The sequence below is a fragment of the Alexandromys fortis genome, unplaced genomic scaffold, assembly GCF_014885135.2.
Source record: "Alexandromys fortis isolate MF-2015 unplaced genomic scaffold, M_Fortis_MF-2015_v1.1 scaffold_5, whole genome shotgun sequence".
NCBI lineage: Eukaryota > Metazoa > Chordata > Mammalia > Rodentia > Cricetidae > Alexandromys > Alexandromys fortis.
In genome coordinates, this window is record NW_026067924.1 from 1,980,839 (window position 1) to 1,995,177 (window position 14,339).

Here is a 14,339-nt window from a genome sequence, read left to right on the forward strand (position 1 = left end):
GGAAATTCTTTTAAGGCAAAACCAGCATGGACAGGGCATGCTGGCTCGCTCTTTGTCAAGCAAATGATAGTCTAGTGACTTTAAGAGCCTGTGCAGGCTGTGGCAGCAAAGTCTCAGGTGGTTGCGCATTTTAAATGGCAGGGCCAGGGAAGTAGAAAGGCTGCTTCACACATAAAAGAAAAACCATCATTTATATTCGAACCATACTTTTGAAATTCTATTCAACTATTTTCTTCTCCAGATAATTGCTCTCATTTTTAAGTTTTTGTTGATAGTGGTTTGATGTGAAGGCTCGCTGTGGGAACAGGGCCTGTGACAGCTCTGCAGAGTGTGTTTCTGAACTGGACTGCTGGCCTCTGCTCCTTGTAAAAGAGATCAGTTTCCTTCGAGGATGTCTAAAGAAACATTGGTGGAACCAAACCGATCCACACGTGCACACCAGAACTCGAAAGGAATGGCATGGGCTCAGGGTAGCCCAGCAGTGGTAGGCAAGGGCTATGAAAACTATCTCTATACACTGGTTGAGACTGAATCTTAGCTCTGACTTTACACTGTTCTAGTCTTGACTCTTGTTAATGCCATTATTGCTTTTTAAAAAGAGAAAATGCTGTTATGCCAGCACTGAAGGGGTAGAGACAGGAAGATCAAGAGTTCAAGGTGATTGTGATCTATATAGCAAGTTGGAGACCAGCCTGGGCTGAGTGAGATCTTGTCTTGTGGTAGATAGATAAGACAGGTAGGTAGGTAGGCTGAGTGTGATCAGGTTTTTCATCAGAATGAAAGAGAGGACCATACAGGGATGGATGGATGGGCTGAGTGAGATCCTCTCTCGATAGAGATAGATGAAGGAAGGAAGGTGACAGAATGACAGATCAGGTTTTTCATCAGAATTAAAGAGGACCATACAGGGCTGGAGTTCTGTGACAGATGACATAATTAATATACATTAAAACCTGCTTTATATCTTCAGCACAAAAGAGGACTTTTAAAAGCCCTGCCAGATGATGTTGTAATTACAATCTCAAAATAACAGCTCCTTTTATCTTGAATTTTAAAGGAAGTTATATTTTCCAAATGAATAATATAAGCTGCTTTGAATGCTAAGCAAATTATGGTGTAACACAGATAAAGTGAAATGACCTATACTGACATTCATGTATTTGCCTTGTTTTTTGCCTGAGCTTTATAGCAAGAGGCTTAAAAACAAATTGTCATTAGAAGGCCCAGTGCCGAGGAAGACTGTGTAGTGCTTTAACTGCATGCATGCTACATCAGAGGGTTGGAGACATGGTGTTATCAAAACATCTCTGCTTTTTCTCCTGTCTACACTCTGACAGACATACCGGAAAAAGCCAGCGAAGAAAGAGATGCGTGAGCAACCTTCAGGGAAAGAGGTGAAGAACGGTTTGCCCAAAGCCCTCTTGACTGCGGCTAATGGTGTAACAGACAAGAAGGTGCAATGAGTGAAGAGATGGGAGACGCACAGACAGTGCAGCAGCCCACCAGATAGATGAGCTTGTTTTAGAGCAAAGACTGAATTGAAAGTTGTATGTTTTAGCATAAACTAATTCCTTTTGAGTTTGTAAATCATTTGTACCAAGAATGTATTATAATATATTGCTATTAGGTTACTCTATTAATTGAAATGATGCCGACCTCTACAAACCTCAGAACAGGTGCAGCGCCCCCTCTCCTGAGCTCTTCGTAATGCCTTATTCACGCAGAAAACCAGGAGACATGGGCTTTGTTTTCACGGCAAGTCTTCAGAGTTAATTTTCTTTAAATATATAAAATAAAATGTTAATTATATTGTAAACGCCAGGGTCTGCTCTAGTCCATGTCAAGCAATAACTGTCGGTGCATAAATTGATAATCAATTCACTTGCTCCTTAAGGCATCGACCCTAGGAAGCGTTTAAATGGGATCCTTAGCAAAAGACAGAATCTAGCATCACCTCTCCTCTAGTCAGGGAGTCTGCTACAGTTTTTAACCACTCTGAGTTTAGTGATGTCGTACTGAAATTGTTCAACACAGTTTGAAGATTACTCATTCTGTAAACAACTTGAGCTGGGTGTGGTAGTATATACCTGTGATTCCAAGTGTTTAAGTATCGAGATAGCCTGGGCTACATGAGCACAAGAAGACCCTGTCTTAACCATAAAAAAAAAAATTCCTTTTTGCCAAATGGTCATAACTCAGGGGCTTCCGGCAGGAGCTATCTGTTTCAATTCACTTCGTCATTCATACAGTCCTGTCTACCTCCCTTGCTAGTCTGGATTCATAGAGTTACATCTTCCTATCAAAAGCTGCCAGGCCTTTTCTTAAAGGCTGGAGTCCAAGTACAGCTCTCCCTGGCACAGAAATGCAACTGGACTACTTATAAATCATAATCAGCAGGGCCCCAGGGACAAAAGAGACCTCACATTTGTCAACCGTTGCTTCTGAGCCTACTCATGAATGTTATCCCAAGAAGTTGCTATAATCTTCCTAAGTTTCCGTTTCAGAAAACAGAAAAGGATGTAGTCATTTGGAAAGCTCCTGTGGGCTGGGAATAAGGCACAGTGAGGATGTGTCTGGCCAAGCACATGCTTTCTCCGATCAGAACCATGGTCTCTGCTGAGAAGCCAGTACAGAGGCCGACCAAGGCCCAGGTCATTTCCTTCAGGTCATCCTACAGCTGATGGACCGAGCACCACAGTTAAACTGTACCAAACATGAAACAGTACATTTTCTAAAGCTTACACAAAACATGACTTAGTAACTTGGACTCTATGATCTCTCCATTTTAGCAAATATGTACTTGGGTCATGGCTCTGGCATCTAGCACATGGTAGGCTTTTCTTAAGTGCCAACGATAGTGCCTGCCCACCCATGTCTTCCCTTCCTGGGCAAGTTCCCATTTTAACTTTTCCCTATATAAAAACTGTGCTGACTTTTTAAACTCATAAGTACACGCCCTTCTCAGTGGTGTATTTTGGTGAGCACCACAGTCCTGTGCATCCACCATTGCCATCCTGTTGATCAGATTCTTCCTGTCAATGTATTTTTACGGGATTTTCATTTTCCCAAACTCCTAGGTGCTTAACCACCATTTCCAGTGACTTAGACTCAAGCAAGCATATTCTTTCCTAAGAATTCACTTAAAGGGTCAGCTGAGTATGGGACTGTTCTTCTGTGACAAGACACAAGTTAATCAAAGGAGCAACCTCCATGGTGAAACTGTGGAGTTCAGTTTTAGTTCTCAAACGTGGTTCCAAATCTGTTACCGAAATGAACTCTGGGTAAAAATGAGGCAGAAGAGGTGTCACTGGTCCTTGCACCCATGTTGCTCTTACTTGCGAGTGAGGCACTGAAGTCTCACTGGGCATCACACCTGCGGCTGAGATGTCTGCACAACTTCATCTGTGTAGCACAGAGGACACCATCTCTGTACAGCACTTCAATAATGGCAGCTCAAAGAACCAGCCAGCTTTAATCCTTCCAGAGCAAAACTCAGTACAACACTAAGCCTTAAACCACTCAAGGGCCAGCAAGACATGCAGAGCTAAGAAACCTAAGCTGCAAAATGGGATCTGGTAAATATTTTAACCCATTTATTTTTAGTGCGAATTTTCTAAAATAGAAGTATAAAAATGTCTATCTCTGTAATCTGATAAAATGGTTTTCCCAAGTAAATTACCTTTTATCCATGAGAACAAAAGTACTTGGGTACTATAAAACCTTAATTTCCCCAGCTTTTAAAATAAAATGGAATGTTTGCTGAATGTAATTAATGTAGAAAATGTCAGGCCATCAGAATTATATTTATACACAGTGGTGGATAAGTTCCTGTCTTCCCACATCAGAGAATTTTTTTTTTTACCAAAATGGGCAGAATAGCATTTTATATGTTAGAGCCCATTCTTCTCTAGTCCTTCCCAGCATTCCTGTGTCAATTAAGAACATCAGTAGAGGTCATTTCTTTGAAAATTGAGGGTTTCACTTTTTGTTTTCCTTTGAAAGTACTGCATCTAAAGAACACAGTATCATGACTGGGGAGAAAGGGAGGCAGAAGCCATTTTTCTTTTAGATAAAAAGAATTCTGTGTGATTGTTGTATAATAAATTGATTTTTATGCTAAAATGTGTTACAATTTTTCTTATTTGGCTCAAAGAAGCTAAAAATGTGAGCCTCTGTGGTATTCCAAGTTGTCTATTATTTGGGGATTACTTTTACCAATAAAGTGATATTTTAGTGATGAATCTTAGATTTCTAATTCATTTCAACAAGCAGTGGAATGCTATGTGACATTATTAATGCAGTATTTATATACCAAGTTAAACTAAGAAGTTCGTCACTCACAAGGAAAACTGAATAGCAATCAGACAAGCAGAGTCTACTCGACACTACTTACTGCACAGTATAACAGTATACTCTGCTGTACTATAAATACTCTACCATAACTACTAATACATAAATATCATAAATATGATAAACCATACTACACCATACACTGGGGGTACGTATGGCACTGATTACCAGTACCCCGGGTACCTTTACAGTGTCTTCCCAGGTGGAGGAAGTGGCCACTTCATCTCAGGAGCGGAAGGAGGATCACCATCTGCCATTTGTCGTCAGAGGCTGCAGTCTCCAACACGATGAAGATCTCGGGGCCCCAGCATGAAGGTAGCCTCAATAGGCATGCTCAAAGTCTGATCGAAGCCACTCACATCCCAAGGTAGAAAAGGGTCAGGCAGGAGAATTAGGAAGGCAAGAGGGTGGGGTGGAGGTAGAAGGAACTTGGAGTGATTGAGGGCTAGAGTTTAGCGGGAGGGTGGACATTTTAAAAAGCCCCCTTCACTTCATTATTTTAAGCTGTGGGTGGGATTGTCACATTACAACTTTGTCTTTAAAAATAAAAGGCTAGGCAGGGTGCAATCCCAGCACAGAGGAAGCTGAGGCAGGGGGATTGCTGAGTTAAAGTCACTCTAGAGTACAGTATGCTGGCTCCTGGAAAATTTGAGCTATGGAGTAAGACCTTGTCTCAAAAAATATAATAGACCCAATGTTTTTTATGAGAAATTAGCTATTGTATGTAGCACAAATAATAAAAACTCAGACAGATATTGGGGTTCAACCTGAAGATCAGAAAAGCAAAACAACCAAGTCACTAGAGAGCTCTTACCTCTATGAAATCTTCAGACTGAAAGAGTTCCTGCCTTATATTCCTCTCTAGTGTTGGGATTAAAGGCATACACTACTACCTCACAGTTCAAAGTATAAACTCTTAAAAGTTCCATAACCTCCTATAACCATGCCTTGAGCTGAAAACCCACTACTCACACATATTAACCTATGGGAGACATTGTATGGCCAAGTCATACCAAAGCCTTTACTTTTTTCAAACCTAGTTTAGGCTTAGATTTTTGGATTAACTCTGAGATTTCTGGATTAACTCTGAAATTTCATATTCAGTAAAATATTTTCTCAAATCTATGCTGTATAATGTTACGAACTTGACTAGAGCTATAGAAGAATCCAGATGAATTCTGGAAGAGAGCATTTGTTATAAAAACTGGTTTACACTAAGATGACTTTTCAAAAGTAATTAATGCCAAACTTAGTTTTGGTGGTTGAAGAATTTAAATTAACAAGAACTATTATTTCACAAGATTTCCAGGACTTCCATCTATGTGGCTAACTCCTAGATGGGATGCCATCTCCCATGGCGGAGTGAGACTTCAGTAATACATAGGGCCACCCATTCACTTGCCCATTCTCCCAAGGAGACTCCATGCCTGAGAAGGCTGAGCCCCACCTGTCACCCAGGTGAGGGCTGTACATCTGTGTCTCAAGTCCTGCCTGTCCAAGGTTGTCTCTACCCCATGTGTCAATGCAATGAGGTGTGTCCTAGAGGCTGCAGCCTCAAGCACTCTGATGAGCACAGTGTATCCAGAAAGCTTAAGTCCAAACCGTTGCCCCCAGTGCTGTCAGTGTAGCTTCAGGACTTCAGACCCTGCCATATATACTGCCTGGAAGAGCACAGCCATCCCAGTAACCCTGTGAGGTTAATGTGTCCAGGATGCTTCAGTGCCCCCCATGACTCCAGTAAGAACAGAGTACCTAGAAGGCTCTAGTCCCACCCATTGCCCTGGTGAGTTTAGTAGGCCTCCAAGATCCACTGCCCCTTCCTACCATCCCTCCAGGGATAATGATAGCCTAGGGCATTAGCAACAGTTTAAATACTTGCTCTGAAAGAATAAAAATCAGTTAAATAAAACATAATAAGTTCAACAAATGACCTGGTTCCCTTCATGAAGACAAAGAATAAAGAAAAATCAAGGAAATCCAACTCCTTCTGAAATTAATCCTACAGAAATGGCCTCCGATGCTAATGAGTTAGATGGAATTCCAGAAAAAGAACCTAAAGTAAGGATTATAAAAATATTCAAGTAATAAAAAGTAAAGCTCTTAAAAGTACTCCAAGAAAATACAACACTGAATGAAATAGGAAAGTTAGTGTCCAGTGTGAAAGAGAAACTCAAAGCTGGGAACCAAACCAAAATAGAAAAAGTCAAATTTGTGTAAATATACAACATCTCTTCATGATAATGACCTTGGAGAAAGCAGGCATACAAGGAACATACCTAAACATAATAAAGGCAATATACAGCAAGCCAACAGTCAACATCAAAACTAAATGAAGAGAAACTCAAAAGTGATCCTGCTGAAATCAGGAACAAGATAAGGTTGTCCATCTCTCTGTATCTATTCAAAATAGTACTTGAGATTCTAGCTAGAGCAATAAGACAACAAAAGGAGATCAAGGGGATACAAATCAGAAAAGAAGTCAAATTCTCACTATTTGCTGATCATATGATAGTTTACATAAGTGACCCCAAAAATTCTACCAAGGAACTTCTACAACTCATAAACACCTTCCACTAATCCAGGTCTACTGAAGATATTTGAAAAAAAAAAAATTTACATCCAGGGAAGAATCACTCTTGCTTAATTTAATAATAGTTAAGCAAAAGAGGTACAGAAAACACCAAATAATACAAAGCCAAGATGACAGGAAATTCTACCTACCTTTCCATGAGACTAATATTCATGGTTTCATTTTTGCAGTCAAAAGACAGCAGTCTGAGCCTGGGAAGATGGGGTCCTATGGATAGAAGTGAGCCACTCCAGCTGGGCCTGTGAAGGACTCAGCCTGCCCTCTATTTCTCGATGTTCTCTGTGCTCTCGTATGAAATGAGAAGGGAAGGTCTGCCGCTCGCCCCCCTCCCATGAGTCCCACCATGCTCCCCCCTTCATCCTGGACTGAATCCTCTAAACAATAGCTGAGGTTAACCTTGTTTTCCCGTCACCTACTACGCTCACAACAATGCAACGTAGCTAATATACGCGGTAAGCTGTAGTTAGAGCCTCCGCTTGTAGCTAATATACGCGGTAAGCTGTAGTTAGAGCCTCCGCTTGTAGCTAATATATGCGGTAAGCTGTAGTTAGAGCCTCCGCTTGTAGCTAATATACGCGGTAAGCTGTAGTTAGAGCCTCCGCCGCGGCAGCAGCCTCTTTCAGTAGCCTGGATTCCATGGCAGACATCCTAGTCTTCCTGAGCCACTGCGTTAACTTCATCATTCTCTACCAAAAGTTCTCATCTGCGGAATCAGTCCCTCCAGTCATGTGGGTAAAGGAAGGTTAGTGTGGGCCTAGAGGAACTTGGTTCCCCACAAGACTTTGTAGTTCCATAACCTTGAACATATTTTTAGTTTTCCTGCCATGGTTCTTATAGCCATTTTTATCTCTCTTTCTTTGCCCTAAGAAAACCATCCTTGTCCTGAAAGATGTATTTCAAATAGTATCTCTCCTACAGCAAGTCTTTCTTGATTACCCAGTAAATAATGACCTCTTTCCTTGTGACTTTGCTTATTCCTAAACAGAAATGACAGGAGAAGTGGGTTGGGGGGGAAGAGGGAAGGTGAGGGGAACTAGAAGAGGAGGGAAGGGAAAACTGCAGCCAGGTTTAAAATATACATGTGCTCTTATAAGCAAAAACTAAAGCACACTTCATTAAAAGTTATAAAGAAAAAACCTCGACAATTCAATTAGGATCACATACGTTTGTATTAGAAAAAAACCTGCAAATTAATTAATATGCAACCAATAGCATAGCTCACTAAATTTTATTGAGAACATACCGCTCAAAACACAGTCCCTACTGATCCAGCCACAAACCATCTGACTTCGTGAGTGGCCTTAGATGAAATGGGCTTTGTTGAATTTCTCTAAAATAGATTCAGGTGCCCTGCTATTGATGCAGCCCTCTGCACACAAACTTCATAAGAGACTTTAGGAGTGGCCTCAGGGGGACTATGTCTCCTCTACTGAGCATGCCTGGAGTAGAGAACTGGAGAAGCAGAAATGCCTAAAGGGCAAAGCTGTCCCCCTTACAATTTCATGTCAAACTGATCCCATCGCATTCTGTTTTCAGGTTATTTTTCCCTTAAAGGGGTTTATGAAATAATCTCTCTGCAGATGCTGCAGCTAAAGGTCTGGTTCCCGCAAAACTCAAAAAGGCATTTCTCCAGTTAAAATAAAGTTTACTCCTCTTAAATTACATGAAAAGTAAACCACTTGAAACATCTTGGATTTTTCTATTATTAGGCCACGTCTGAATAAAAGGCTTAGTTTCTGTGAACAAATGGATAAGGCAGTAGGAACTGTGAACCTGCCCCATCCCTCCCTCTCCCGCCCTGGCTCAGCAGCTGATAGTGGCTGGTTGAGCCAAGCATAGCTGGGAAGGAAGGCTCCTGGGCCAAGGCACCACAGACTCCAGCTCCCTCCTCAGGCTATTGTCCTGGTGGAAAAGGAAATGGAGAAACAGTGATTGGTCAAGGCACAACCATCACACCTCTTGGGCCCTCAGAACTCACTGTCAACAAGACTGTTGCCCCTTTCCTTTTTGAGAGCCGTGTCCGTGACTCTGACATCCTGGGAGCCCACAGTCTTAAACACAGCCCTTCAGTTAGTTCTGTGCTTAACCGTTAGTAAGAAAGCAGAGACAATAGAAACCAGATGGGGCACCACTCGGCATACTTAGGCAAGATAAACTATAAATGAATATATTCCTAATGCTGTGACTTACCAGATTCAATGTACTTACCCAAACACAAGGTTATTTTGTAGATGGAATTATTGTGTGATATTTTATGTGTGGGTTTTTGCCTGCATGTAACATGTCTGCACACCATCTGCATGCAGTGTCCAAACAGTCCAGAAGAGGGAATCAAATCCTGAGATTGGGGATGCTTGTGAGCCTCCATGTGGGTGCTGGGAACTGACTTCTGGAAAGCAGCAGAGCTCCTAACCATTGAGCCATCTCTCTAGTAACATATCACTGTTTTAAAATTTTTTGGTGTGTGTATGTGTGTATGCACACATATGAGTGTGAATACGAGCCTGCATGCCAGCGAGTGTGTGTGTGTCCGCGTGCATACGAATGTGAACATGAGCCTGTGTGTCTGTGTGTGTGCACATGCGCATGTGTGTAACATGTGCAGAGGTTGGAGAACAATTTTCAGGAGTCTTTCCTTCCACCGGGTAGGTTCCAGGGATTGAATTCAGGTTTTCAGGCTCAGTAGCAAATGCCTTTACCTACTGAGCTACCTCACTGGCTTAGGACTTTGATTTGGCAGGAATGTATCTGCATGCTAATCAGCCACTGCATCTCTGTGTTTAGTTCAGTGTTTGACAGATTGGGGAGGCACAACTCTAAAGACTGAATGACTGACCCAAGGCCCTGAGTGTAGGGCTGGAGGAAGCTCAGAACAGAAAGGAAGTTAAAAGCATCAGGGTTTTTCAGGGCTTAATTCACAAAGATTGAACAATGCCAATGTCTGTACCTACCTGAGGGGTGCAGTCATAAAGCCAGGCTTTGGCTATCCTTATAAAGGCTGAGCTGAGTTAAACCTGGAAGAAATTGATCCATCACTTATTATATTCATATCAGGCACATTAAAAACAGGAATGTATATCTATATATGTATCACAGGCTTAGTCTGTAGATTGTTACATGACAATGCCAGAGAGGGTTTGTGTCAACCCAATTACTATCTTTTATCAACATAAAAGATTCATTTATATTTCCACTTTGGTCTATTTTAGGAATTGTCTCTGTCAGTACCACCAGCTCATACTTTTACAGCACTCACCACCACTCAAGTCCTTAACTCCAAGGCTAGAGGTTGAGGGTGTCCTTGGTAAATCTCCAGGAAAACAGATAATGCTATTATTGAGATGAACACCTGACAGGGGGGGCACTCACTGGATACCTCTATGATCTTGACTGAGTTCCCTAACCTCCTGCAGGGATACTGAACATTGAGCACTCAGCCCAGAGCAGTGAGACCAGCCATCACTCAGCATGAGCTAAAAGCAGCATTCTCATCTGCTGCCTGCAAGCCAGGGGACAGCCTTTTTCTGCCTTAGAAAGAAAAGAGATTAAAACCAAAAGCTTAAGGCTGTACAAGTGGAAGAATGTCCCGAAGACATTCTAAATTCCCCCAAAGGCTCGAATCAAAGGGAGATAAATGTAAACAATAATTACTAACAATGCTAGCTGAAGAGTGGGTTGCTTAAACTGGGAGTTGGGGATAATTGAATTAACGAGCCTTTCCTGTTTTGGAAGACTTCTCTGAGACTTAAGGCAGAGCTGCTCTCAAACTGTGGGTTTAAGAACCATAAAGAACCAGACGTCCTGGGAAGTCAAAACTCAGAAGTAACATTAACACGTTATTTGTTTTTCCCGTTATTGCAACTGCACCACCATGCAGTGGATTCCCCTGGCAGTTACAGGGCTCAAAGGCAGGTATACAATGGAGAGACAGTGGTGTGGCCCCCTACCAGCTGTCCACGCTCCTGCAAACAACCACTTACCCGTGTTCCTGTACAAAGGCATGGAAACTAGTTCCTGAGAAGGAGGGGACCAGCAGGCACAGAGGGTGGACAAGAGAAAGTGACAAAAGTAAATCTGAGCTAAGTGTGTTCTGTATGTACATGAAAATGTCGTATTGGGGCCACAAGATGGTGCAGTGGATCGGCATGCTTGCTATACAAGCCTGAGCTTGAGCCCGGGAGCACATTTAAAGGTGAGATAACCCCACAAAATCGCCACCTAACCCCTAAATGTGTGTGTGACATGCAAGCTACATCCTTCATCATAATACACAAATAACAAATAAAATTGTCACATGTTTGAAATACCATAATGAGCCAGATGTGATGGTTTATACTTTTAATCTCAGCACCCAGGAGACAGAGTTGGAGGATCTCTGTGAGTTTCAGGCCAGCTTGGAATACATAGTGAGTTCTAAGACCTCCAGGCTCCATATTGAAACCCTAACAAACAAATTTCTAACAAACAAACAGCAACAGAAAGATGCTTCTAGAAAAGACTAGTTCTCAAGGTACCTCAGCTCTTGCTGATGACAGAATGACTCCCAGTCAGCCGACTGTTTCTCCCAGAACTCCTGAAATGGAATAAAGATTTTTGACTAAACATTCAGTGGTTCTTTTTCCTAGAAAATGTTCTCTTTCTTCCCAGGGACAGGACAAACAAGGAACTTGCCAGAGCATCCTCTTCGAGGCCTTTGAGACCCTGAAGATTCTCCTCCAAGTTGCTCAGCTCCTGAAGGACCAAACTGTGAAACCTCTCCAGCTTGTTCAGTCTGCCAAACGTGAAAGCAACAGCCTTCAGTGTGAGCAATTGGGTGTGACAGAATAGCCCCACAAGAACACATCAGAGAGTCTTGCCTTAAAACACAATGGCACCTTTCTTTTCTCCCCACCTTTCCATGTTCCGTGATCCCTGATCCCAGAGACTCAGTGAACTCTCCCGAGCCCCTGGCAGCGCCCAGAGGGAGCCACGATGTCATCACAGTACAGGAGAGATGGTCCCAGGAAGGAGACCGGAAGCCATCCCTCCCCTTCTACTGTCTGCTTGCTTTCCTCTGTCTGGCCTTGCACTGCTGTGAGAGCTGTGGTCAGGTAGGTTCCAACACCCATTTCCCAACAGTCACCATTCTGTGGCTAAGCACCGTTTAAATGGCTGCTGTCTCTTTTCCTTTAGGGCCGGATGCTCCACATAAACAGATCTCCTGCGGCTCTCTGCTTATTTGGATGTGGAATATTAAAAATCTTTGTTCCAGGGGAACATTACTAGAAAGTGACGGAGGTAGGGCCTACTGGGAGGTCTGAGATCATTATCAACATCCTCAAAGGTGTCTGAGGTGTGGGACTCTTTTATTTTTGTTTCCTAACCGTCAGTTGAACAGTTTTCTCTCCTACCCATTCTTGCCATGATACCTTCCTTCCTCTAACACAGGACCCAAGAAACAGGGCCAGTTTATCACAGATTGAATCTTCCAAAACCATGAGTCAAAATATGTGCACACCTGTGTACATGGGGCCTTAGTTTTATTGCAACAGGGTCTCACTGCACGATCTCAGCCTGATCTAAAACTCATTGCATATCCCAGACTGACTGAAAACTGTGGCAATTCTCCTGCCTCAGCCTCTGAAGTGCTGGAAGTGGTGGCATGGGCCACCAGGCCTGGCTACCTCGGGTCTCTTAATAATCAGAAAGTTACTTCACAGCTGGCCCTCACACACTATGCGTGGAGTGAGCACCTGGCATTAGTGTTCAGTGTTTGTTAGCTGAGTAGATATACGGCAAAAGGTAAGGTCCTTAAAATACAACAGGAACTCATCAAAACCAGAGTCCTCCATGGCTTTGCCTGGCCATTGCATGTATACAAGAACTTCAAAAAAATTTGTACATTCTTACTCAAATAATGCATTTTAATCCCAAGAATGTTTCTATTTCAGCTAAGCAAATATCCCCTCTCCTCCCCCCATCTCAAGCACTCTCTCCAACATGGAGCAATCTCTCAATTCTTCTTCCCCATTCCTCTCATATCTTTGTTCCCAGACCCTACTCAAAAACTGCTTCCATAGCGGTTGTTCTAAGCAGACTCTAATTACACAGAAGCCCTTCTTCACTTCTCTGAAATCAGGCATGGTGGTACACCCTACTGACTTGGTCATAAGGGTGTTATATGTATTATATTGTCTTAACACAGCATAACCTAAAATTTACCCTTCTAATCATGTTTAAGAAGGCAGTTCAAAGTGCAAGGCTCATTCATGGTGCTCGCAGCCTCACTGTGACACAATTACAAAGTGTTCTTGTCATGAGAAACAAAAAAGTCTGCACTGATTTAACAATGGCAGTCTCTTCCTCAGCTTCTCTGGTGTCCGCTGTCTCTAGAATTTCTCATGTCAGTCAGTACCTCTCATTTAAGTGGAGCCATGCAATATTCACCCTCTAGGACCTGGTGTCTGTCTCTGAGGATAATGTTTTCAAGGTTCATTCATGTTTAGCATGTGTATTGGTGGGTGGGTGGGTGTGCACACACATATGCATGTAACAATAATAATCCAAGAAAAGGAGGCTATCCTTTTGAGAGAGGGGTGACATGGAAGGAGTTGGAAGGAGGGTATTTGAGAGAGGCTCAGGAATGGCAAGGGAAGGGAGAGAGTGGTATGATTATATTTTAACTAAAAAACATGAGTTTCTTCCCTTGGTTGGGTGACAGTTGGTGGGATGGACATACCACACTTCAGTCTGTTTTTGCATAGCTCCCCGGGCCTGCATAGTCTTCACAAGTAGACTACTATTTTTTAAAGACGCCTGCTTTAGGACCGGTCACTGGTAGATCATGAGGAGGCTGGAGGAGAATGCTGAGTTCAGCTCTCTTCTCACGTCCCCCTCACACTGTACCTCCTTAGCTCCCCCCCCCACACACACACATAATGGTCCCAAGATAAATTCTGCTTCACTCCCATGATTCTGCTTTTCAATCCAGTATTTACCTGCGTGTGTATATCTGGTTCCAAAGTCTGACGAGGCAGCCTGGCACGTCCTTCGCCTTCTCTAAAGAAAGTGGAATTTCTTTCTGCTTGAGCTAAAGCCATAACACACAAAAGAACAGACTAATGGCATTTGGGTAAACAAGGTGCATAAGTTGAGTGTTTACTGTGTTAGCAAGGCACCAGCAGCACACAGTGATGATCGAAGGAAACATTCCCACAGAGACTTCAGTCCAGCATCATCCTGTGTACATTCCAGGCATTTCCACGGGTTTGGTGTGATAAAGAACTAGAGAAACTAGAACACCCTATAATCATACTATTGATACAATATTGTATTTATACTATATATATAGTATATTCATACTATAGATACGATGTATTCATACTGTATATGTACTATATTCATGCTATTGATAAAACAC

General features: G+C 42.5%; 2 protein-coding genes across 3 annotated transcripts in view; one reads left to right on the forward strand and one right to left on the reverse strand.

Moving 5' to 3' along the window:
* Elovl2 (ELOVL fatty acid elongase 2) overlaps positions 1 to 4,241 on the forward strand; it is a 42,705-nt gene extending 38,464 nt beyond the window's left edge. The window contains exon 8 of the mRNA XM_050142256.1: positions 1,338 to 4,241. Coding sequence (XP_049998213.1) covers positions 1,338 to 1,463 — 126 coding nt within the window. The 3' untranslated portion in view covers positions 1,464 to 4,241. The remainder of the gene's footprint in view (positions 1 to 1,337) is intronic.
* Positions 3,834 to 14,339, reverse strand: part of Sycp2l (synaptonemal complex protein 2 like) — a 49,826-nt gene continuing 39,320 nt past the window's right edge. The window contains exons 24-28 of one of the 2 annotated variants that reach the window (XM_050142255.1): positions 13,918 to 14,009; positions 11,612 to 11,711; positions 11,455 to 11,513; positions 9,892 to 9,954; positions 3,834 to 8,842 (exon numbers count right to left, since the gene is read on the reverse strand). In XM_050142255.1, the coding sequence (XP_049998212.1) occupies positions 9,930 to 9,954; positions 11,455 to 11,513; positions 11,612 to 11,711; positions 13,918 to 14,009 (276 nt within the window). In that variant the 3' untranslated portion in view covers positions 3,834 to 8,842; positions 9,892 to 9,929. Of the gene's footprint in view, positions 9,955 to 11,454; positions 11,514 to 11,611; positions 11,712 to 13,917; positions 14,010 to 14,339 lie in introns of both variants that reach the window. The other variant, XM_050142254.1, reaches the window with a different exon arrangement.